This window comes from Pseudoliparis swirei, chromosome 17, assembly GCF_029220125.1.
Source record: "Pseudoliparis swirei isolate HS2019 ecotype Mariana Trench chromosome 17, NWPU_hadal_v1, whole genome shotgun sequence".
In the NCBI taxonomy this organism is placed as follows: domain Eukaryota; kingdom Metazoa; phylum Chordata; class Actinopteri; order Perciformes; family Liparidae; genus Pseudoliparis; species Pseudoliparis swirei.
The window spans coordinates 4,482,537-4,506,171 of record NC_079404.1 but is presented as its reverse complement, the minus strand read 5'-3'; the positions used below and the strand labels follow the sequence as shown (position 1 = coordinate 4,506,171).

The 23,635-nt window shown below is 41.2% G+C and overlaps 1 protein-coding gene across 1 annotated transcript; it reads right to left on the bottom strand.

Moving 5' to 3' along the window:
• Nucleotides 1-1,315: 1,315 nt before the first annotated feature.
• Nucleotides 1,316-18,024, bottom strand: pla2g4f.1 (phospholipase A2, group IVF, tandem duplicate 1). Its single transcript, XM_056436199.1, has 25 exons — nt 17,941-18,024; nt 17,142-17,214; nt 16,407-16,543; nt 15,518-15,649; nt 14,433-14,467; nt 14,064-14,103; nt 13,376-13,448; nt 13,041-13,177; nt 12,797-12,928; nt 12,640-12,680; nt 12,503-12,545; nt 11,334-11,388; nt 10,606-10,730; nt 10,308-10,412; nt 10,110-10,144; nt 9,595-9,721; nt 7,524-7,660; nt 5,614-5,836; nt 4,663-4,780; nt 4,281-4,418; nt 4,089-4,196; nt 3,754-3,933; nt 2,664-2,836; nt 2,375-2,561; nt 1,316-1,966 (listed from the first exon to the last, which is right to left on the bottom strand). Exons 1-25 carry the CDS (start codon nt 17,947-17,949, stop codon nt 1,752-1,754), a joined length of 2,778 nt encoding a protein of 925 aa, XP_056292174.1. The 5' UTR covers nt 17,950-18,024; the 3' UTR covers nt 1,316-1,751.
• Between the last annotated feature and the right edge of the window lie 5,611 nt (nt 18,025-23,635).

Sequence of the window (23,635 nt, the reverse complement as noted above, 5' to 3'; positions counted from 1 at the left end):
TTTAGGATTTTTTTCAGGCAAGAAGTCAGTTGTTAAAGCATCAAATATGTGGTATTTTTGTTATATATATATATATATATATATATATATATATATAGTATATTATATAATATATATATAATATATATACTATATATATATAATATAAATATATATATATAATATATATAGTGAGTTATATATATAGTTTATGTGTGTGTGTTACAGTGATCAAAAGGCTCTCTAGCTCTTAAAGCCGACTGATACAGAAATAGACTTTAGAGAAAATGATTTTTTCTCTTCAAACATGTTTCCTTCCTCCTCCAAAGTGAGGGAATCAGGGTCGTACACACTGGGGAGGTGCAGGTGATGAGACACAGGAGGATTCCATCAGGGGCGGGGCAGACAATCACCAAGGCCAGAAACCATACAACGGTAGGGATTACTGCAATTCCCTATAAATTGATCCAGAATGCTGCAGCTCGTGTCCTAATAAAAACTAAGAGATCACATTACTCCTGTATTGCTCTGCAATGGCTCCTTGTAAAATCAAGCTCATTTAAAAGTCTTCTCCTCACCTACAAAGCCTTAATTGGTGATACACAATCATATCTTAAGAAGCTTGTCGTACAGACTTTTTATAGTCTTTTAGTTCGGGCTGAATCAGGTTCACCTGGCCCCGCCCCTAGGGATGCTGCTGTAGGCGTATAGGCTGCTGGGGGATGTTTTAGGATACACTGAGCACCTATTTCCTCTCATGGATGAATTTGTATCTCTTAATTGCACATTGGCCCCAACTGGGTCTGATGCCATGGCCCTGCTGATGCCCCGCCCACTCCCCTCTACCTCCACCTGCCTGATGGATCATGGAGGTCTGGATTGTGGTCCATGCCTACCACCAACTCTTCATACAAGCTGTCATATTCATTGAATGTGTTGCAACTCTAACGATTCCTTCGGTACACATGACACATTGCATCTGCCCATCCTGGAGAGGGATCCTCCTCTGTTGCTCTCTTGAAGGGTTCTACCCTTTTTTTCCCCATGAAAGTTTTCCCTATTTCTTGAGAGTTGTTTCTGATCAGATGTGAGGTCAAAGGTCAGGGATGTTGTATGTGTAGAGATTGTAAAGCCCTTTGAGGCAAATTTGTAATATCTGGCTATACAAAATGAATTGAAAGGAGGCACTTTCACTATCTGTCTCCTTATCCAGTATAAGCTCTTTAAACAGAAGAAACTGAACATACCAGCACTCAAGAAATAACTGCACACTTATAAATTGATATTTAACTATAATATGAACCGTGTTGCACTAAACTGGATAAATGCACACCAATAACATGCACCCATAGGTATATTTATTCATATTTCTTCCACACCATTCACAAAGCCACCCAACCTTGTTATAACTTTATTTTGAAATACTCAAGACATATGCAAGAAACATAATCTGCTTGTTATGGGTTTGGTGGTAAAAACAAGGTTTCTGTATTTGTTTGATGCTTATTATTAACAACGACATGGACCAAGGTGAAAGGCTGCCCCCTATTGGGTTGGCACGTGTGGCCCTGGATTACACACTGCACAATACCGTCGAAGGAATCTGAAGTACAAAATTGATCCAAGTTGGAGAAGTTTATGGTCTACAATTTTTTTTTAACTGCCGAGTAAATATCCTGTGCCCCAATTACTGAAGCATTCATAGAGATTACAGGCAATTAAGAAAGGTGACTTGTAAATGCAGATAAACCGGTTACTGTAAAGCTTATCCTTCATTTCTTCATCTTGGATGCGCGCCTCTCCATGGCCTTACGCAAGGCGTCGAGGATGCTCTCCTTGTTGTTTAATATGTTGTAAGTGGTCAGATCCACCAGAGACTCATAGTCCTCTTCTGAGTAGGTAAAGTTCTTGGTCAGGTATGGAGAGTTGTTGCTGCTCACATCCACCTCCCCAGCTCTCATGTCTTCCTCAGTCTCACGCTTGACGCCTGTAAAGTCACAAGATAATACAATTGGTTAAATCATGTCGTATGAAGCATAATTATACGTCTTATTCATGAGGCAGTTTCAAGTAAAGTTGCACATAGTCAGCAACACAGCAGATTCAAAGTAATTTACAAGTTAATGTCGATCTGGACTGCTGATTAGCTGCATGTCTTTCACCCTATACACACGCTGCAAAGCTCTAATAAAGAACTGTATAATGTCAATATGGAATGACGAAATACAGGTACCCTGTCCTGCCATTATCAGCCCCAAGTAAAAGATCCTCACATGACTAAGATAACTGGACTGTCTCTTTCTACTGCTACATTGCTGTTGTTTCACAATATACAGAACAAAGAAAAAACCAAACAGATGCAACACTGAAGTTGAGCTACTTCTAATGGGCATACCAGGGTGTTTGAAGTGCTTGTATGTGACATTGACAAGTGGGAAGTGAACCACTATCGGGGCTCTGGGATTCTCCTTATCCTCGAAGATGTAGACCTCCTTATAAGGCTTCTTTTGCAGGCTGGAAAAATCAGCATTGGGAAAGGGGATGTCACGGTCTTTACAGTAGGCAGCCGTCTTCTCCAGGACCTGATGGAGTAGACATGAGCATAGAGTATAGTTAATGTTGATTGAATACATTCAGTAAACGTATTGGTGCGTCCCAGATGAGCGCCTCCTGATTCCGTTTACCCTGAGGTTGTTCTCTGGTTCCCATGAGTAACTCAGAGATATGATGAGATCCACATCTCTCTCTGGCCGCAGGACGGGCACACAGCCAAGATTGATGTCATGACCAGAATCAATCAGGCGCAGGGTGGAGTCACTGGGCGTCAGCTGGTTTGGAAAGGCATCTAGATGCGTTTCTGGACAGAAAACAGAACTTCAACTGAGATTGCATGAATAGGTAGACTAGGAAAATTAATTAACTGCCCCCCCCCCCAAGCGATGCCGTCTGCTCAGCTCCTGACAGAGCCACACATGGTGGCGGGCAATTGTAGCGCAATGATTGTTGGAGAACACTGGGTAAATCCCAAAAGCTATGATGACAGGAGGGCTCTGGCAGAAAGAGTCCCCGAACTCTGATGTAGTCCGTGCACATGGATCGGTCTCATTTAAATACGTCAGACAGGCATCAACCTGAAGGTAATAAACCAAGTGAAGTGGCAAGGGCAACTACAAGCAGACACTACACATAACTGGGAGGTCATTGCTCAGAACAAAACATACAGGAATCTTTGAAAGGGCAACGCCTTCCTCGCTTACAAAAAAGACAGACTTGCCGCTATAAAGGTCTTCCTACCTACTAATGCAATACAGTTTCATGATTGGCCACATTAGCCATGTTAAGTGCTCAAACAATCGTCACCATTTTCAGGCGTATTAGGCAGGAGGGATCCATGGTGATTTGGGGCTACTGTAATGGAGAAGGTTGGGAGTGTCCCTCAATCAGAACATCTGTGTTTCTATCCTCAGCTGCTCTAGTCCATGTGTCCTAGGGCAAGACCCTTAATCCCACAATGCCGTCAAAGGCTGCGTCAGTGTATGAATGGTTAAGAATGTTTAGATGGTCCCAATTGTCAGGTGGCGACCTGCATCAGTGTTTGACTGGATGAATGACATGTCGCTTCGAGTGGTCAGAAAAGTCGTGAAGCGCTATACAGGTACAGGCCATTTTCAAGAGACTTGAACACATACCCTTTGCACTTGCAGTTAGAGGCTCAGTATTCGGCCAAAGTTTTTGAATTCTGGGTGAAACAAAAACAGAAATGCGAGGGCCTACCTTTCCAGGCCACAAAGCTGCTCTGTTGATTGTAGTCCATGTGCATGAAGAGTCCACGCATGAAATTGTACATTTCAGCGACGGCAGGTCGATTCTTGAAGAAATCAGTCACTACACTGTTGATATCTGTGGTTGGAGTTATGAGCTGTGTGTCCAGAGTTGACGGTTCAGTGTCAACACCTGTCAATAGAACAATAAATCTCAATAATGGTAGCAACTACTGGTAAAAAATGAAAACCATTCTATGGTAAATTGTATAAATATTGAATATTTGTCATGTAAACTTTTAATCTATAAAATGAGATAAGAAAACATTTTAATCATCATAGCTGTACCTATGTTGTTGACCTCTGGTCCGAGCCAGGTGCTCCAAGAAGGCTTGAACCCTGTTGCAAATGTCCATACCTGGGTCATGCTGACAGATATAGCACTGCTCCATATTCCTTATTACATTAAAGAAGAAAAAAAGAAAATTAGAATTACTTTAAATTGGTATTGTATTAATGTAGATTTGCAAGTGGTCTTACCGATCAGATAAGGGAGGCGGACTTCTGGGAGTTTCTTGACAAAATGACCCAGAAAGAACTGACTTCCGAAAGCCTCAGTTTGGACAAACGCCCCATACTTGTAGATGCCTACCTCGTACGGGGTAAACTCACACCACTCTGTCCACAAGATTTGTTATTTGTCAATACAAAATGAATCCTTCACAGTCTTCCATTTTGTTCAAGTTCTTTAAGGGTTCTGGATGCGTCCTGAATCTATATTATATCACTAATCTGTCTGGCATGCTATGTACAGTATATTCATTAGGCTTCAGTCACCATGCACAAAACACTTTTGTCAAGTGTAAATTCTAGCCATTACAGTAATTACAATTCAAAAATATATATCATGCAGGATATTTACCAGCTTCAGATTGAAAGCCCTTTGCCATATCCTTCATATTGACAGCAGTGTATATGGGTAAAGGGTTTTGGCCTTCATTCACTGCTCTCTGCTGATCAGACAGGGTACTGGTGACTTTCTGTAATGTCAAACAAACATGAATACCAATATTATTTGTAAAATTAGGGTGCAAAGACACACCAATTTGACAGGTAATGTGTAACTTTTCACATGTATGAACCATTTGTGAACTTGTTTAGGGTGAACGAATTGTAATATGACTTGTAAGAAACTGAGAAAGCTTATTTCTCAATTTCTAACAGCATGTGGACTAATTTCTATGTAAACATATTTTATCAGGGAAAATCAAAAGGATATAACGTCTATGCGTGGTCCAGTCAGTGTGCGATGCATCACTTCTGCTACGACAGTACAACACTCGGGAAAAGTTAGTGGAGAACTTGAGTCGGCCAACTTCAACAAACGAGTTTGCAAATGGAAATGGCTTCAGCCAGGATGGAAATCCAAGCCCCTCGGAGGATGTAAAGAAGACCGATAATCATATCTCACGCCACCAGTAAATTTGGCAAGAGTCCTTAGATTGTTCACCATTGCTCAACATCTCATATTAGCTGAATATAGTCAGCAAACGGCAAGTTAGCCCAATATGCAAGCCGTCAGCAATGATCTGTGTCGTGTCATTTTACAGAGGTGATGGTCAAAATAAAATAGAGGAACATTAGAAACATGCATTACATTTTTCTAAAAAGGATAATTTCCCAGCGTTATATGATGTCGATCATTCAATCACATTCAGTCTTGCGTGTTACGACTTTTGGCCGATGTTAACTTGCTAATTTAACCGCCAACAATGTCTTAAACTTTCTGCAAACGACTTTGTGAAAGACACAATCATTAAACTTACAAAGTAATACACAGTGTGATTAAAGTGATAAGTCTTCAGCTGCTCACCTTCCCAAAGACAAGCTGCTCAAAGACCAGGCCCAACATATCAATGAGTGACACCATGTAACCGTCCTGCTCTTTCTCAGCAATTTCGTCTTTGTAATACAGGAGTTTCTCAGGAGAGAAGACACTCAGGATACTCTTGGTCATCCGTTCCTTCTTTGCCGAGATGACACTGTCCATGTCCTCATGTGACCAGTTATCCTCCTGGTACAGCGTAGACATCGCCCTGTTCACATGGGAAGTAATAGTGTATGAGGGGATAAAATGATTTAAAATCAAATCATAAAACCAGGTACACTTATTTGCACTTGGACAACAAACATGTAGTCAGGTTAGGTTTTGCCAATATATTATAAACAAACAAATTCATACCATGACCTTTTGAAGAGGTGCTGCACATTTAAACAAGCTATTTAAGCTGTAAAATATGTTACAAGTGTACTGTGGTGATAGATTTCTTAACGTTTGGTGAGAGACACGAGGTAAAGCTCACAGCGTATCGTCTTGGCAGAGTGCTCCTTTTGTATGATTGGTATTTACAAAAAGAGTCAGTTGAATGGCGCTGTGTGGTATTCCAGAATGTAGCTACGTTTCAGACATTACAGTTCCTAATATTCCGCTGATAATTGATGCTTTCAATAACTGCACAGCAAGCATTATTACTCGTCTGATATTTGAACGAAACATTCTCCAAAAAGGCACCAATAGCACAAACGGGGGTAAAGTTCAATAAACTTAAATTAGCTCGGGGGATCATTATTTTAACACATGACATGTCTTTTGCTGCCTTGTGTTAAAGTTAGGGCTGTGAAACGATTAACATTTTTAATCGGGTTAATCACAGGTTTTTGTGGATTAATCATGATTAATCACATATTATCGATATTCTCGGTATATTTTGTGAGAACATAGAGATTTATGACAAAAGACGGATATATACATTTATACATTCTTCTATACAATGGTGCTGCAACTCAGCAGTTATTTAGCAGTTTTCTTCCACATGGAACATTAATACATCTTCATCCTAAACAGAATGTTTAACCCTCCTGTTACCTTTCGGGTCAATTTGACCCCATTCAATGTTTAATGTCGGTGTTCTTTGGGGTCAATTTGACCCCAGGCTGTTTTTCACTGTGTCAAACATATAAGAAATATCAACTTTTTTATTTATTTAAAGGGCTATTTAGGTAGTCAACAAACAAACATAAAGTACCTCACACTTAAACTTGGGAAGCAATATTAATTCTAATAATTTTCTGGAGGTTTTAATTGCTGGGGTCAAATTGACCCCGAGGGTCAAATGTTAGTAAATGTAAAGGTAACAGGAGGGTTAAACAGAACATGTTTCTCTTGTTTGTCAACCATTAACTCCACCATGATACAATCTAAAGGCCTCTAGTCTTCCTCTAGCAGCTGCTAAGGCAAACTGACTGTGTGGGTTTTCTTCATGAACTGGGCCGTGATGAAAGGGACGGCGGGGACACCGCTGCAAAGCTGAAACCTCACCGGTGACTTTTTTTTTGCTCGGTCCCGATGCGCGCGCACGGAGCTCTGTGGTGCGCGAGACGGAGATCGATAAGTGTTAACGCAACACGAAGAGACAGAAATGACATGCTGCTGTGGAGATACGATCAACAACAGACGTTTAGATTAATAAAAGAACAAAGACGTGCTCTAGAGAACATGTCAGGGGGCGGGCCAATCTCTTTAATGTTATGCGATCTACCGACACTACGCCGCGACCGCAACCTGTAATTGAATTAACTGAGTTAACGCGTTATTTTTCACAGCACTAGTTAAAGTACAAACTTTCTATATGGCACAGCCTACAATTTGATGGATTGCCTGTAATATGAGGAGATTGAAATAAAGATACTGTGGACACTTGACGACACAAATGGTTCACTCACCATGTGGATCCAGAAACACCAGTGATGTAACTGACAGCATCCAGGACCCCGATTTCCTTCAGGCCTCTCAGGCTACCAAGCAGGCCCGTCATTGCTCTGGACCCTCCCCCTGAAGCCACCACTGCTATCACCGGCACCTGAACAGAGAATACAGAGGTGTGGCGTGTGCATTTGACCAACTGCTGAATGACTTCAACGTCAGCACGCTTTTATGAAGAAAAAAGTCCGGCTGAGGCCATTTGATCAATCAAAATATTGGCTCAATTAAAATGTTGCTTTGGTAAAAATAAAAGACCATGATGTCAATGTTATTAAATTGTATCATGTGAGGCTATATTTGACTATGCCATCTTATATCTAAAGATAAAATATTCACATTTATACAAGGGATGCAAATAATTCTCATGACCAATAGCTAACCCTTGTTAATCGATCATTTACCGTAAACTCCCAAGCCACACACCTACAAAGATACCCTGACAACAACTTAATCCATCCAACCCAACTGCAGTGTTTACACAATCGGAAACCGAGTGAGGTCCTCAGTCCAGGACAGTAAACAGCCACAATGGCGTACGCATCATCGTGGACGCATGCAGCCCAGACCACTTTCCCTCTCCGTTTTCAGCGCATCAGCTTTGAGATGTCATCAGTGAGTCATCAGTGCGTCTTCCTCGTACACTGTCATGGTGTCCAGTGTATCACAGGCTCAAGGTTCTTGATGTCAGTGTTGTAGCATGTTGGTCTTGACTCCTGGCACACTTTTTGGCATGTTATGTTTTTTTTATTGATTGCAGAGCTACCAACTCTCACGGTTTCGCCGTGTGACACACGCTTTTGCATGTTTTCACACGCTCTCACGCCACACAACCAATATCTCACGGCAAAAGAAATTCTGATTTTGGGCCGAGGCGCGTTGGTTTCTTTCCAAACTCCGCGACGATAGATGGCGCTAAGGAGCGCATCTATAAACCTATTCGCTGCATAGACATCCTATTTACCCCAAAGAGTCCCGGAGTTAGCAACAGAAGAAGATTTTCAAACAGACACAACGAGCAGAGACTGCGGTGTGTTGATGCAGGGCTCTCAAGTGTCACGCATTGAGCGTGACAGTCACGCATTTCGGTCTTACGTCACGCACTCCCGCTACACATCGTATTTCTCACGGTGAAAAAACTCTCGGCTATTTCATGTTTTAATGTTCCGCAGCACGCAAACATGAGCTGGCCGCGCTGCCCTCACCGTGGAGGAATCAAGCGCTCCCCTGGGGTTCTGCTGCGAGGTGCCACTTATCAGCCAATAAAATAAAATAAAGAAATGGGCTACACAATAGCCAATCAGAAAAAACCGATCTGTTGTATCTGTAAGATTTAATCCAGCAACCAATGAAAATAAAGCATCCTGGATAGAGATGTCACTCTTGCCTGTCTTCAAAACTTAAGAGCCCTGTTAATGACATGTGGTTCAATTAAGTTCTCACTCTCTTTAACTTTAAATCTTAAAATAATTCGTTGTGTTTGTGCGTGTGATTTTGTGTGGTGATGTAAACTCAGCTGTCATAACAAGCAGCAGGAGAGCACCTTGTTAACCTCTTGGTATACTGCATGCTCAAAACATCAGAGCATTGTTTGTTTAAGTGTTTTATCACTTTATTTACAGGCCTAGGAAAAGGACCCTCTCAAAAAATTTCCAAACAGCTCTTTGAACAAGTAAGATGTATTATAAAGAATTTAACATAAAGACAGGACATTTGTGCAATAGAATGAGGCATGTTTTTGTAAATGAGAGTAGAGTTATTAAAAAACATTTAAATTATTTAAGGTAGCAAAGATGCCTCGTAAAAGACCGTTGCCAGGCCAGAATGCAGGGTACAACATGGGTACAACGCCACATTAATTAAAATGTCCTGATATTTGAGCCACCAACGTGTGTGGCTGCGTGCGCGGCAACATTTTGGTCAGCCCCGACAAAATCTCACTCCAAGGTTTTTTGAAAAGTTGGCAGCTCTGTGATTGGCAGATTGGCAGGGCGGTGGACAAGGGCACAAGTAAAAGAAAGAGTTGCACGCTACCTTTTTAGGATCAGTTGGAGCACCTAAAAGCTTCTGCAAAGCCTGTGCCACGACAACGCTCCTCTTTTTCAGGTACTCCTTCTCCTGAGTTGGGATGTCAAAGTCCAGACGAACTGCAATACCCTCGCTGTGGATTTCCAAAAGTTAAAACGAGTGGAACAAAACCAGAAGGTCAGTGAAACCATGCCGTTTAGCTTAATGTTGAGAGTTTCACCCAGCTGGATGCCCATGTTGACATCATTTGGGTCGAGGACCTTTTTTACTGGTTCTGCTCGAAGCGGAGGACAGGGGCTACCGATGCAAGGACGAACTATCCATTGATACACTGCAGGCACAGCTCAAGGGAGCAATTTTGGGATTAAGTGTCTTTCCCAAGGACACACCACTAACTCACGGAGAACTGCCGATTCTCTGAAGGACAACACCATTCGACCACTAAACCAGTTGCCAACAGTCTTTAGGTGTAAAAGTGAGTTCATACTTTTGGTAATACTGAAGTAGAAGTAGCACCTTACCCTTCATGCATTTCCATGTCCAAATCCACTGTGTCCTGTGTTGAGAAAAAGCCACATTGCTTTTAATTATTTATACTACAGTCCTATTGGATCAAATTCAGCCAGGGGGCCCATCAACGGTTGGGTCGGCCTTTCCTCAGACCTTCAGTTGGTCAAAACCAGAGGACCAGTGAATCCAGCTGCTCACACATTTCTTACCTGATCAATACAAAGGGACACTACGCCTGCATGTTTGGCTGGTAGCGGCTGGAGATTTGTATACATTTCCATTTGAGAAGCAGAGGCATAGATAGATCCACAGGGCTGATCGAGAACAGGAAAAAGAGTATTCCATACTTTAATTGATGTATGCCGTGGCAGTTATCGAAAAACATTTGCTATGAAGACTATACAAAGGAAATAAGTGCTCTTCTTTCCTTTTTCCTTCCACTCTTCCTGTATTGCATGTGAAACAAGTAATGATAGAATGTGACATTCGTGTCAAACAGAAACTCACTATCACTCCTAGTTCTGTCTCCAAGTCTCTGTTGATGTAGAAACGCAGTTTTGGAGTTTCCTTTTCAATAATTGTGATATTCTCACAAAAGGCACCCCTCAGTTTCAGCACCTTGTTCCACAAACCTGGTGAAGGAAATGCACCCACAAGAGAAACGTCAAGTTAATCTGTTGAAACTGGTGAATACCAATGTTGGTAAGGTATGACACTAAAGTCATCCGTTTGTCTGACGAAGGCTTCTCCAAGGTTTCCTGGATTTTGTAATTTACTTTCTTCCACAAGGGTCTGCACATTTTTAAAAGCCTGAAAAGCTACTTAGGTTTTGATGCCAAGTTAATAACACCAGCTTTATAGATATACAAGTCAAGGTGCCTATCAATCCAGCCAATGGAAGTGACACGAAGCAAATATTAGAACCTCATGGTGGATATAGGTAAACAATCTGAGGATCAGCACAGCCTTTAGGATTCATCTTCTTGGGACCATGTGTAAAAAACAATTACACAATTTGACATTATAACATTTAGAGTCGCTTTGAATCATCACCTTACCATCACTGATTTCCCCTAAAGTCTTACGAATTCCATAACAATACAGTCCGTCATATCCATAAAGCTGTCCTTAATCCTTCCGTCCAATTTGTGAAAAATATTTGCTGAATCGAACAATGTAAACTTAAGTAATTTCAACCTAATGTAGATAATTGGGTATAATTTTAGACTACATACGGTCGTCACTTCGCAGCTTGTCAATGTTAATATCCAGTACAGAGAACGGGGCAGCCTGGAAGACACAGAGAGATCAGTTAGTCTGGTTAAGGTAGTCAAAATAAAATACATTGAATAAGAATTCCCACACAATAGAGGACCTGCCTGTTCTGTGTCACGAGAAAGCTAATTGGACTTGGACGTAGATCTATACATAATTTTAAGATTCAAGACAGATTGGGCAATATTATATTATCTTCACCCTGCTGGGAAAAGGTAGTTCACGCAAGACAAAAAGTCAATGTGTGAAATCAACTCTATTTTCTAACCGTATTAGATTTTACAATATCAACGAGCCAGTTGTATTGTTCCTGAGCAGGAGTAATTTATGGAATAACATACAAGAGGGTAGCGCCGAGGTCAACTTTTCAGACACCGACACGTTTACAGGTCGTCCAGTTGGAAAACACCAGAATTTGATGGTGCCGACAATTGGTTTAGGTGCATTTGATGAAATGAGTTTTAATTGACAGTTATGATATTTGGATTTATAAAAGCCTGTGTACAGTTTAAGTTATTCAAGTTCATATTTTTTGATAAATATTTGAATTTAATAACTTTTTTTGGAGTAGTTCATATTTTAGACGTTTCGAGAAAGATGAGAACATTTTATTTTAAAGCAAACTGAACGACAGGAAAGTTGAGCTACCATTGCTTCCTGTGGTTTTACAACCTTTAGGCAGACTATTGAGGAAAAACCGGATAACTTGATTTTAGGTATAATTGTGTCATACTTGTTCCGGCCGTTTCTAAAATCTTCATTCTGTAATCGTCTTTGCACATTTATTACACACCATTTCCTGTTAATCTGGCATATTCATACCTTTCTGTAAATTCTATAGTCTACATTTGATTTATTCTGCATTTTAGTCAGCACATTTCTCTGGACTGCTCTTTTATTCAGATACTAATGTACATTTTGTTTTGATACCTGTATCTGCCCAATGAAAGTAAGTTTATTCTGTTGCCATGTTATTTAAGTATCTAAACGTCTTCTCGTTACAAGTTGGCTGGAACCCTGAAAAAATATGGAGGATCACCAACATGGAGAATGGAATACTGATGTAACATTAGTTCATGGACTGTATTCATTAAGGTGTATATTGCTGATGTCATTTGAGAAATCTTACCACAAGGACTCCATTTGTGAGATATTCACACGAGGGGTCCTCACTACAAAAAGACAAAAGTTAATTATTTTTAACCAGGGAAGAAAAAAATAAGTCTGTAAATGTTAAGAATAAAGTAAACAGGCAGATACAGTTACCTATGAAGTAGCTCAAAGGCTATCAGAAGTTTGCCATCCGTCTATAGAAAAGTGAACACAGGAAAATCCTTCAACCACAATCATTCGACTAATGGTCAATGTGTACCAGAGCAGCCCTCAGCGAGTTACAATCACAAGTGTTCTCGAGTTGCTTTACCTCTGGGTTGATCGTGAAGGCCTTGGTCTCCTTCAGCCCGATTGTGAGATTTGTGACATCAAACAGAAGCTCCGCAAACTCGTCATCCCGCGCGAAAGGGTCCTCATCGTAGAGCTTGATCTCTACAATGTTCTGGGGAAACAGCAGAAAAGCTTTAGACTTCTACTTGGCAAAAAGTCACTTTTGTACTACACATCAGTCAGACACTTGTGTGTGACGTCATGCTAGTATTGAGAAGACTCACTTTTACATGGGTGGGGATCCGAAAAGTAAACGTTTCATTCCATTCTGGGTTGTTATTGTTCGACACGGTAGTCGTACGGTAGGTTATTGCCGTTGCTGTCGGGAGAGTGAGAATCACGTAGCAGTCGGATTCAGAATCTGCAACAGACGGGTAAAGACCGGAAAATGGAGACAGTCAGTTTCGGTTTTTACAATGATTAAGCAGTACTACTTCTCCTGCTATGTCAGTTTCAAATGTTTTTTTTTTTAATACAACGGTTGATAATTATTTTTAAGTGTCATTACAAAACATGCACGGCACATAGTGTTGCTTAAAAAAGTGAAAGCCATGCTTACAGTAATCTTTGGAGGGATTTTTTTCTGCTCTCAGAATGGTGACTTTCAAGCTCAAATAAGAGATGGTTTCCTTCTGTTGAATAAGTCCACAAAAAGCAATTATGAAAAGATTTGTCCAGGATAAAGAACTTATGCAATCTTCAGTTCCACTATAATCAAGTAATCTGGCTACACCAGGAGAACATGTACGTGTTGCGTGTGCATTTTTAGAGATCCAATCTAAAAACATACAAATAGGCATCTTCTATTAATACATACATGTACATAAAGCGTATGTGAAGTTTCCCTTTTACATAGAAAAGGATCCAATGATGTACATATTTTCTCTTTTATTTAACTGCCGATATAGAAAATTACTGCCACCAAGAGTATTGGCAAAGTTGGCATCGTTTCTCATGGCAGGTATTTTGCAGTACAAGCTGGAGGTTGTTGAGAAACTTTATCCCTTAGATAGCCTTTTGTAGTCTGCAGTGTAGGACTAGAGACTGGTCTTGTTTGTGGACTTGGAGAAGGCCGTGTCCCTCATGGAGTCCTGGGGAGGATACTGTGAACATGTGGGGTACCAAGGTCGTTGCTACAGGCCATTTGTGGATCTTTAAACTTCTCACTGATCAGTGTTTGGTGATTGCAAGTACACTCAGATAGTCTTTAACTCAGTCTTCATGGGGTGTGTATATAGAGCACTTACCACCGAGATGATTTTGAGGGGACAGAAAACTTTCCTCTCACTAAAAAAACAAAACAACATTAACATAGTGTTACTCTGACTGACATTTTTTCTTCATCACATCTTTAACTGCAAAGCATGCTTAAAATTAAGATATTGAAAAAGTTGCGCCGTCGAGTACTCGCTTCAAAAAACGAGCTGTAGTGTACGATTATGATCAGTCGCAGACAGACACTGATCTAGTTGTATGTAGCATTCAGTTGTTCACTTTGTGGTAAAACAGTCAGACTAGCGAGCCGTCTAAAAGGACACTCAACTGTCCACACAGCAGAGAAACCGTTCAGTTGTTCAGTTTGTGGTCAAACTTTAAATATCAAAAACAAACTTGACCTTTTCAGGAGCTCAAACGCCATCCAGAGTTTACCCTTCGACCAGAAAGAAAGGAAAATGTGAAAATATATGATCACTACAAAAGGTCATATCCAGGTTAGACTCCATCAAAAGGTTCAGGTATGCAGTACCATTCATGTAAACACGCTGGAAGAGACTGTCAAATTCACGAGGTATTCCCTCTTTTTCTATTAAATGATTGATGTGGCGACATTTAACACTGTTGGCCTATCGTTTCAGCTCAATAACCTTTCCTTCAGATTTACAATTCTCGACAGTCCTTTTCATAGATGCTTCAAGTTTCAAGTTTCAAGTTACATATATTTAATTTATATAATTCTTTCAAAACAAATTAAAAAAAGTAGCACAAGCAAAAAAAAAAGAAAAAAAAATAGAAAAAAATATACAATATACAATAAAAACAAAAAAAAAAAAAAGAAAGTATTAATAATATATATATAAAAAATAAATTATATATATATATATATATATATATATAATAAAAAATAATAATATAATACTTTTTTATATATATATATATATAATATATATATATATATATATATATATAATATATATATATAACAAAATAATAATATAATACATGGCATGGCCATAGATATTCACATTCTCTGGTGTAGTGTTAATGAGGGTGGTCACCTCCTTGTTCAGCTGACCTGCTGGCCTGACTGAAGAAGCTGTCCTGTCTGTTGTGCGGCACTTGATACTGCGGTATCGCCTGCCTGACGGTAGAAGGGTGAACAGTTTGTGGCCGGGGTGGTTATTGTCTTTCATGGTCATCTGGCGGTCTTCCAATAAAGCAACACTTTAAACCATGTCATCACACAGATGGGGCTATAGGGTGGTGTGGGGTGTGGCGGCTACTCTCGCCTCGCAGCAAGCGGACATGGGATTGATCCCTTCTGTGGAGAGTTTGCATGTTCTCCCATGTCAGCGAGGGTTCTTTCTGGGTTCCTCCTCCCAGTGTCCAAATACATGCAGCTCAGGTTAATTGACAACTTAATTGGCACCCTCCGCAACCAGGATTAGCGGATACAGATAATGGATGGACCTAAAAGTTGTACCTTAAGGTCCATGATGAACTCCTTAGTTTCCTTCTTCCCCATAGTCTGACTGTTGACATCAAGCTTTAGGGAGGAGATCAGGTTGTCACTCTTCAGGGGGTCCTCATCATACAGGTTCACCTCGAGAGTGTTCTGGAAATACAACAGTCCTTAAAGCAGGGTATGGCTTCACTTGGAACATTTGTCATGTGTCCTTGAAATACCAAAACGACATTTGTTTTTTATTTAAGAGTTTTACATTTACTTCCTTAAGGGTGCAAGAATAGAGAGGGTGAAGAAAAACATTCAATAAACCCCAGACAGATGTTATCGCGGTCCAATCTCTTCTTGTTCAACTAGCCTGAAATGTTTGTTTTCCCTGCAGAAAAACACGTCTACCAACTAGTAGCTTATATTTACACTGCATATAATTATTACCTCCCCATTTGAAATAACACAGGATTGATTCGGATGTCCCAGTTTTCAACTAGCACAACATGAACTGGTGGATCTGGAGCTTGAGAAAATAGTCTGAAAACTCCAGACATAAATGAACCCTGATCCGTGCGCACCAGAAGATCTTTGCACACACACGTTAACAATCTCTAACAAATACAAATCGAATGTCACAAATATTTGACATTTGTACACAGGAAGCTTTTTGAAGGTAAACATGATCTGATAAGTGAAGTTTAAATACTTTTTTAAATTTTTTTTATCGGTACAGATAAAACTGTTTCAGAAGAGTTCAAATATTCTGGCATTTTAGAACACACAATAAGAAAATTCAACTTTTCAGCAAGACTCATTTCACTTCATAGAAGCCTTCAAACGTTTCTAGAGCTAATGTTGAAGTTGGTTAAAGAAAGATATGATAATATATTAGTGAGGTACTGTACTGTGGTCTTACCTTGAGATCGTCATCGACTTTGAAAGTAAAAGTATCATTCCACTCGGGGCTTTTGCTGTTCGCCACAACTTTAGTCCTGTAGATTTGTGGAGATGTTGAGGGCAGACACACAGTAACATAGCAGTCCGATTGGGACCCTGTGTTGGAAATCAGGAGAATGATTCATAGTCAAGGTTCATGTAACAAGCTTAGGTCATATCATACAATATTTGCCCTGCTTATAACTAAACCCAAGTATTTGTAATTAAAGTCATAATATGGACAGCATGCTAGCAGCGTATATAATGACCTATATTGTCATGGCCATCTGGGTCACTAAATATTGCCGTTGAAAAGGCTGACCTGATGAGGCAAATTGGCTCCGTTTTCCATAACGTAACAATTTTTTTTATATAAGCTTATTTAGTAAAAAATATAAAGAAATACATACGGTTTGAAAGTTTTAAGGGTCAAAAGACATAATTGTAGCAGCCGTGTCGCAACACATTCCAGAGTTATTAACTCTGTACTTAACTTGCAACCAAAAGTGAAAAACTGGACTATTCCCATCTCTACTACCCTATAATTTTCCAGAGCTAATCATTAAACAGACACATTAAAACAAGGTTTAGGGCCCCTCTAAATCCATTTTTTTAATTCAGTGCATAGGCTACCTTCTATACGTGGAAATTATCACAACATCAAGTGTGCAAGTCACAAAATGTGCATTAAAATCAAACTGATAGCAATGCGTACAATAATCTGTGGAGAAGATGTTCTCTGCTCGCAGGATGGTGACACTCAGTGTCCAGCTGGTCACAGCCCTCTTCTATTGAATAAAGCAAAACATGAAATCATGACATAAAACATAGAACACACATTTTTCTTTAAACTCGCAAGTTGAAATGTGCCGTATGGTGTAAAGTGGCTAAAATCAGCACAAATAACCAAACACTGAGATAACGATCTCATGCTGTTTAACTATCATAGGAAAATTGGATAACTGTCAATATGCAAAGTAATGGAGTGCAGGATTCCATGTTTATAAAATCATAAGGGAGTGTCTCTTTTGTCTTCACACTGCAACATTACACAACTACATTTGCAGTAAAAAAAAAAATACATTGCAGATTACAAGTGAGAGCTTGAGATGAGATATCTGACCAAGTAAAACCCCTTTTGAAAAAAAATGAAAGTAAGGTCTTTTAACTTTAAAGTCTTGCACACTTTCCTAAAATACAAGTACTATTTACATTTGATGACACTTCTGCCACATGATACAGCATGGTGTTACTTTTAGTATTGTATTCACTAAATATTTTCAATAGTTTTGAAATTAAAGATGTGGTCATTGCCTTTCTCTTAATGGATAATAGTTACAATAACCCAAATATGCACAGTAACATTTTTTATTATAATATATATATATATATAATTATAATATACCGCATTGAAATTTTACATATTTCAGTAGAAATAACAAAAAAACGTATTGTTAAATATTAAGCAAACAATAAAACCATAGAAGTATCACAAGGATTTATTTTGTACTCACCGCTGCCATTAAGTCAGACAGTATCCCAGAGTGTTGCAAGAAAGCAGCTGGGCTGTAGTCTCAAAAAGTAAGCTCTATTTGGACCAATGGCTGGAGAAAAAGAGAAGTAAAGTTATAATATCCTGAGCAGAACCAGTCATTCAGAATCCCTTTATATTCAGTCAGAAACTGCATCTACACTGGTTGAGTAAAAGTCTCTCCCTCTTGCACGTAGATCCATTTTTGTCTAACAGCCTCAGGAGAAACCCTTTCCACATTCCAACAAGTCGAAACAAGCCAGTATGAGGGAACAGATGAAGCTGATGGATCCATTACCTCTAGAAAAGATGAGTGTACTAGTCAGGAGGTCCACATGAAACCAAAAGCCCACATGGATATCAATACACTCCTTGGGTCAACCCTCATACCAGCCAAACAGCTTAGCAAACAGTGTAATGTCACAGCAAATGCTCATCTGGGGCATGCAGCCATATCCCTCGTCTCAACAAGAGCACTATGCAACCTTTTTTTAACCAAATACCTCATCAGATAGTGACATACCAGGCCATGCCCTGACAAGAATGAGAACACAATCAGGAGTCCCGTGTGGGCAGAGGGGAGTGTGCTTGGTTACCTCCTGTCCAATGCGGTTCTCCTCCTCACGCTCTGGCGATCCTTGCCGTCTCCAGTTCAGTCTGCTCTCCTGCAGCTTCCCAGTGCAGAGAAGATATGATCCTTCTAAACATCTGATGGGTTGCAGGTGGGACCACTCCCATGTGCCCATTGGCTGCAGCACCTGCACTGGGAAGTACACTCCCGTGATCACCTCCCCCAGCCTGAGTTTAAGGATCCGCCCCCTGTGCTCTGTCTGCTCTGCTTTCCCCCCTGGTTTACCACACAAAGTATCGTGCATTATTCTGTCTTGTTTATCTACACCGAAGGACATAACCACAATCACCAAACACATATTAACCTTTACCTACCTAACATACACTTACCGTTACCTACTGTTAGATCCGAGAGACACGCCCCTAACACAGGGCTATCTATTTTACCAGCTATCCGTTTAAAAGGGTCCGGATCTCCGTTGATTGTAGATTTTTTAAAGCTGGTGTCAAGGAAACTCGCCCGGCTGTCTCAATGCCGTCCGTCCTGACGTCTATCCCACTTCCTCTTACGTCTCCTCTCGGCCGGGAGGCCCTTTTGGCCGAAAGGAGCGATCAGTCGCGTCAGTCAATGGCAGCTTTCCTCTAATGGACCTTGGCTCTTGGTAAGCCACCAGGATGGTTTTAAATAGCTAGGAATAAGATCTGAGGGTCAATTTAGTGGACTAGGAACTAGAATAACCATTCAGAATTATATTGATGTTATGCACACAGCAGAATCTAGCTTTTTACGACCATGAGTACACTTTACTTCGAACATTCAGGACTACTTTGCTTTAAATGCAGATTATATGTTTATTGCAGGATTGTTAGCAGGGGCATAGCAACAGCTTAATTATCTACTTCATTGAATTACAATACAGCGAGATCAGAATGTAAATTTCCTCATGAGCCGACGCTGGATGGACGGATCATTTGGTGTTGGTCGGGGTCCGGTGCGGATGTCTCACCCAACTCCTTCGGCCAGGAATATAAATCTGTCTGAAATCCTCCAGACAAGTTTTCCTTCTAATCCTTGTGGTTTCAGCACAAGGATTATAACTCCGTCAGCCAATTCCTGACCACGATCGGTATCCTTTGTGCCGTGAGCAGAGACAGAGTCCTTCTACTGCTGGTCCTGGACGATGTCCTCAGTTGTGCCTCTGACAATGTCCAAAGCAGGAATCACAACTCGACGCTTCGAGAATCTCTTTTTATCATCAGTTCATATTTCACCCTCTTTTACCTACTACCCCCATCCTTAGCTTAGATGTTTCATACCTTATTACAACGTAAGCACTTACTCATAAAGAATTAGAAAAAGAGGAACTTGTTCTATTTCACTCGTGGTGCAACCAGGCCCTTTCTGAGCCCAGCTGATGTGGAAACATCTTTCCGGTTCCCACCTACACATTCCCTCCAATCAAAAGAATCCGTTGTGCATATTGTTAGAAGTGGGACAAATAAATGCGAATTTTTCTGGGATTAGCGAGAATAGACCAGGCCGGGAAAAGTGAATGCGGAATGTGAGTAATAAAACAGATCAAAGGGGACCCCAGTTCCATTAGACTACAACAATAGGAAAGCAACAAGGCATCCATCAGGCCGGCTGACAGGGAGAGTGGCTGTAAGATCAAATGAAAGCATCGAGGCCATCGCTGGGACGATAAGCAGAGGGCCAGGTGTGACAGAACAGGGGTCCTGAGGGGTCAGCGGAGGCGTTTACAACCGGCTCGACACGACAGGACCATGGCACCTCTTGTGATATTCAAATGAAGACCTGGTTGATTGTGTGTTCAGGAGCCCATATCCTGACCAAATGGGCCAGAGAGGATGTTACTACGAAGTGAATATACACAAGCCTGGATTCATGTGTGTTAACCTGCCTGTAGATCAATGGTCATTGATATGATAATGTGATATATGTCTCCCAATATGTTCTGTATCCTGACCCCCGGTTAGAATGTGTTTGATGTCACTGGCATCGGGAAGTCTCACCAAGTCTGAAAGGATCATAAAGAGGGTACCCTAAGTGCCTGAGAGACAGGAGGAGACAACAGTCCCCCTCTTTGATGTGGGACAGAGAGTCTCTCCAGAACCTCTCAGGAAGAGAGGGGGGGGGGGATGAACCCCCCATCAGCACCCCAAAGAGGGACGGATATCCGGTAAAAGTGGGAGGAGCCGAGGGTATAAAGGTGACGAACAGGGAAAAGGAAAAGGTCTTTGGGAGAGTTTTTGAGAAAAAAGGTTTTTCATATGTTGTGGTTTGCGTCAGGCGTCCGTGAAGAACTCACGGGCGCCTGACGTACTTTGTCTATTTTTCTTCTTTCTTTTCTGAAAGGCTGAAGAAAAAGAGTTTTTGAGTTCTTGTGACTTTTGCGTCAGGCTCCCGAGAGGGAACTCACTTATAATTGTACTTTGTTTATTTCTTTCTTCTTTTTTTGAATAAAATACTTGGCTGCCTTGCAGTCTTAAACTTTACATTCGGTTCGTGGACCTACTTTTTTGTGAGTCCTATTTCTTCACCTGTCGACCCACCCGAGAAGACCAAAGGCAGAGACCCGAGAGCGGACCCCCCCCCCCGAGGTGAGTCTGAGCGACATCTACACGGCTACACCCACTGATCTCCGTCACTCAGGGCACATACTGATTCCTCACACACTGGTAACTGACATTTTGTACTAAAGAGAGATATCGCTGCAGCCGGTAGACCTCCGTCTCTCCGCCGAGCCGTGGTTGGTTCGGGGACCAAGAGAGGGACTCGTAACACCGAGTCCTCGTCGCGGAGTTTGTCCTAAGAATAAGAATATTAATAAGTGTCCCGCCAGCCGCTCTACGAGCCTTGTACCCTCAGAGCGGGCTGGGAGGAGACCAGATAATTGAATACACAGCGTTTCTCTCCGCGGAGATCGATCTGACATCATCTAGGGGTGTCGCGCGCCGAGCCAAACAGCAACCACTGTCGAGGTGCACGCGCGTCGCTCATCAGGCCCGAACGATCGCAGAATCATATAGAGGGAGTTACTGATCTCCGCCTCCTCTCCCCCTTAACTCGGTCTTCGCCCTCGCTCGAGTTTCCCTCTCCCCCTCGAAGCGTACGGCGCGGAGACCGTGACCGGGGCCGTTCGTCAGAAGAGAGGCCGGGCATCGTGACCCGTGTGGACCCGTGTCCTCTCCAGTGCGACAGGTTAGCAGCGCGCGGTGACGCGCTGCGCCTGGGCGCCGCCGACGGGCCTTTTACGACAGTTATCTACACGTCTGTCATTAGAGCACGATTATTTCCCCTCAATAAAGTACCCGGTGTGAGCCGGCTCGCACCTCAAACCTTTTCCCCCCCTCCTCTCCATCTCTCCTCTCCCGTCTCGTTCCCGTTCCCCCCCCTCATCCCCGCTCCTCTCCTCCCCCGGTTTCCCCTACCCGAGCAGACTGCGGCGTGCCTTTTCTTTCCGTCTCTCACCCGAGGCGACAGAATTCGGTTCACGTACGCGTCTCTCTTAACAATATTACTCCTTGGTAATAGTTTAAACACTCACACACTCATTGATTTAGAAAAAGAGGAACTTGTTCTACTTCACTCTTGGTGAATCCGGCCCTTCCTGCGCTGTGTGTGTGTGGAAACTTCTTTCCACCTCCTCAGAATTCCTTCCAATCATTTAAAATCATCAGTACATATTATTCCTTGGTTATCAGATCTATTAAATCACAATACCCAATGCAAAATCAAACCTCTCGGTTTTACTCATTTGTTCTCATACTTCTTGTTCCTCGAAGGAATTTTATAGTCCAATACCCTACGCCTTCTGTTCTGGGCAGCTTCTCTGTGACCTCAACTCTACTTGACAATACCTAACAGACACATACCTTCTTCACAGATACTTACCTTTACCTACCAAACAGACACTTACCTTTAACTACCAAACAGATACTTACCTTTACCTACCAAACAGATACTTACCTTTACCTACCAAACAGATACTTACCTTTACCTACCAAACAGACACTTACCTTTACCTACCAAACAGACACTTACCTTTACCTACCAAACAGACACTTACCTTTACCTACCAAACAGACACTTACCTTTACCTACCAAACAGATACTTACCTTTACCTACCAAACAGACACTTACCTTTACCTACCAAACAGACACTTACCTTTACCTACCTAACATACACTTACCTTTACCTACCAAACAGACACTTACCTTTACCTACCTAACATACACTTACCTTTACCTACCAAACAGATACTTACCTTTACCTACCAAACAGATACTTACCTTTACCTACCAAACAGATACTTACCTTTACCTAACTAATATACACTTACCTTTACCTACCTAACATACACTTACCTTTACCTACCAAACAGACACATACCTTTACCTACCTAACAGACACATACCTTCTTAACAGATACTTACCTTTACCTCCCAAACAGACACTTACCTTTACCTACCTAACATACACTTACCTTTACCTACCAAACAGACACTTATCTTTACCTACCTAACATACACTTACCTTTACCTACCTAACAGACACATACCTTCCTAACATACACTTACCTTTACCTACCTAACATACACTTACCTTTACCTAACAAACATACACTTACCTTTACCTACCAAACATACACTTACCTTTACCTACCTAACATACACTTACCTTTACCTACCAAACATACACTTACCTTTACCTACCTAACAGACACATACCTTCTTAACAGATACTTACCTTTACCTACCTAACATACACTTACCTTTACCTACCAAACAGACACTTACCTTTACCTACCAAACAGACACTTACCTTTACCTACCTAACAGACACATACCTTCTTAACAGACACTTACCTTTACCTACCTAACAGATACTTACCTTTACCTACCTAACATACACTTACCTTTACCTACCTAACAGACACATACCTTCTTAACAGACACTTACCTTTACCTACCAAACATACACTTACCTTTACCTACCAAACATACACTTACCTTTACCTACCTAACAGACACATACCTTCTTAACAGATACTTACCTTTACCTACCTAACATACACTTACCTT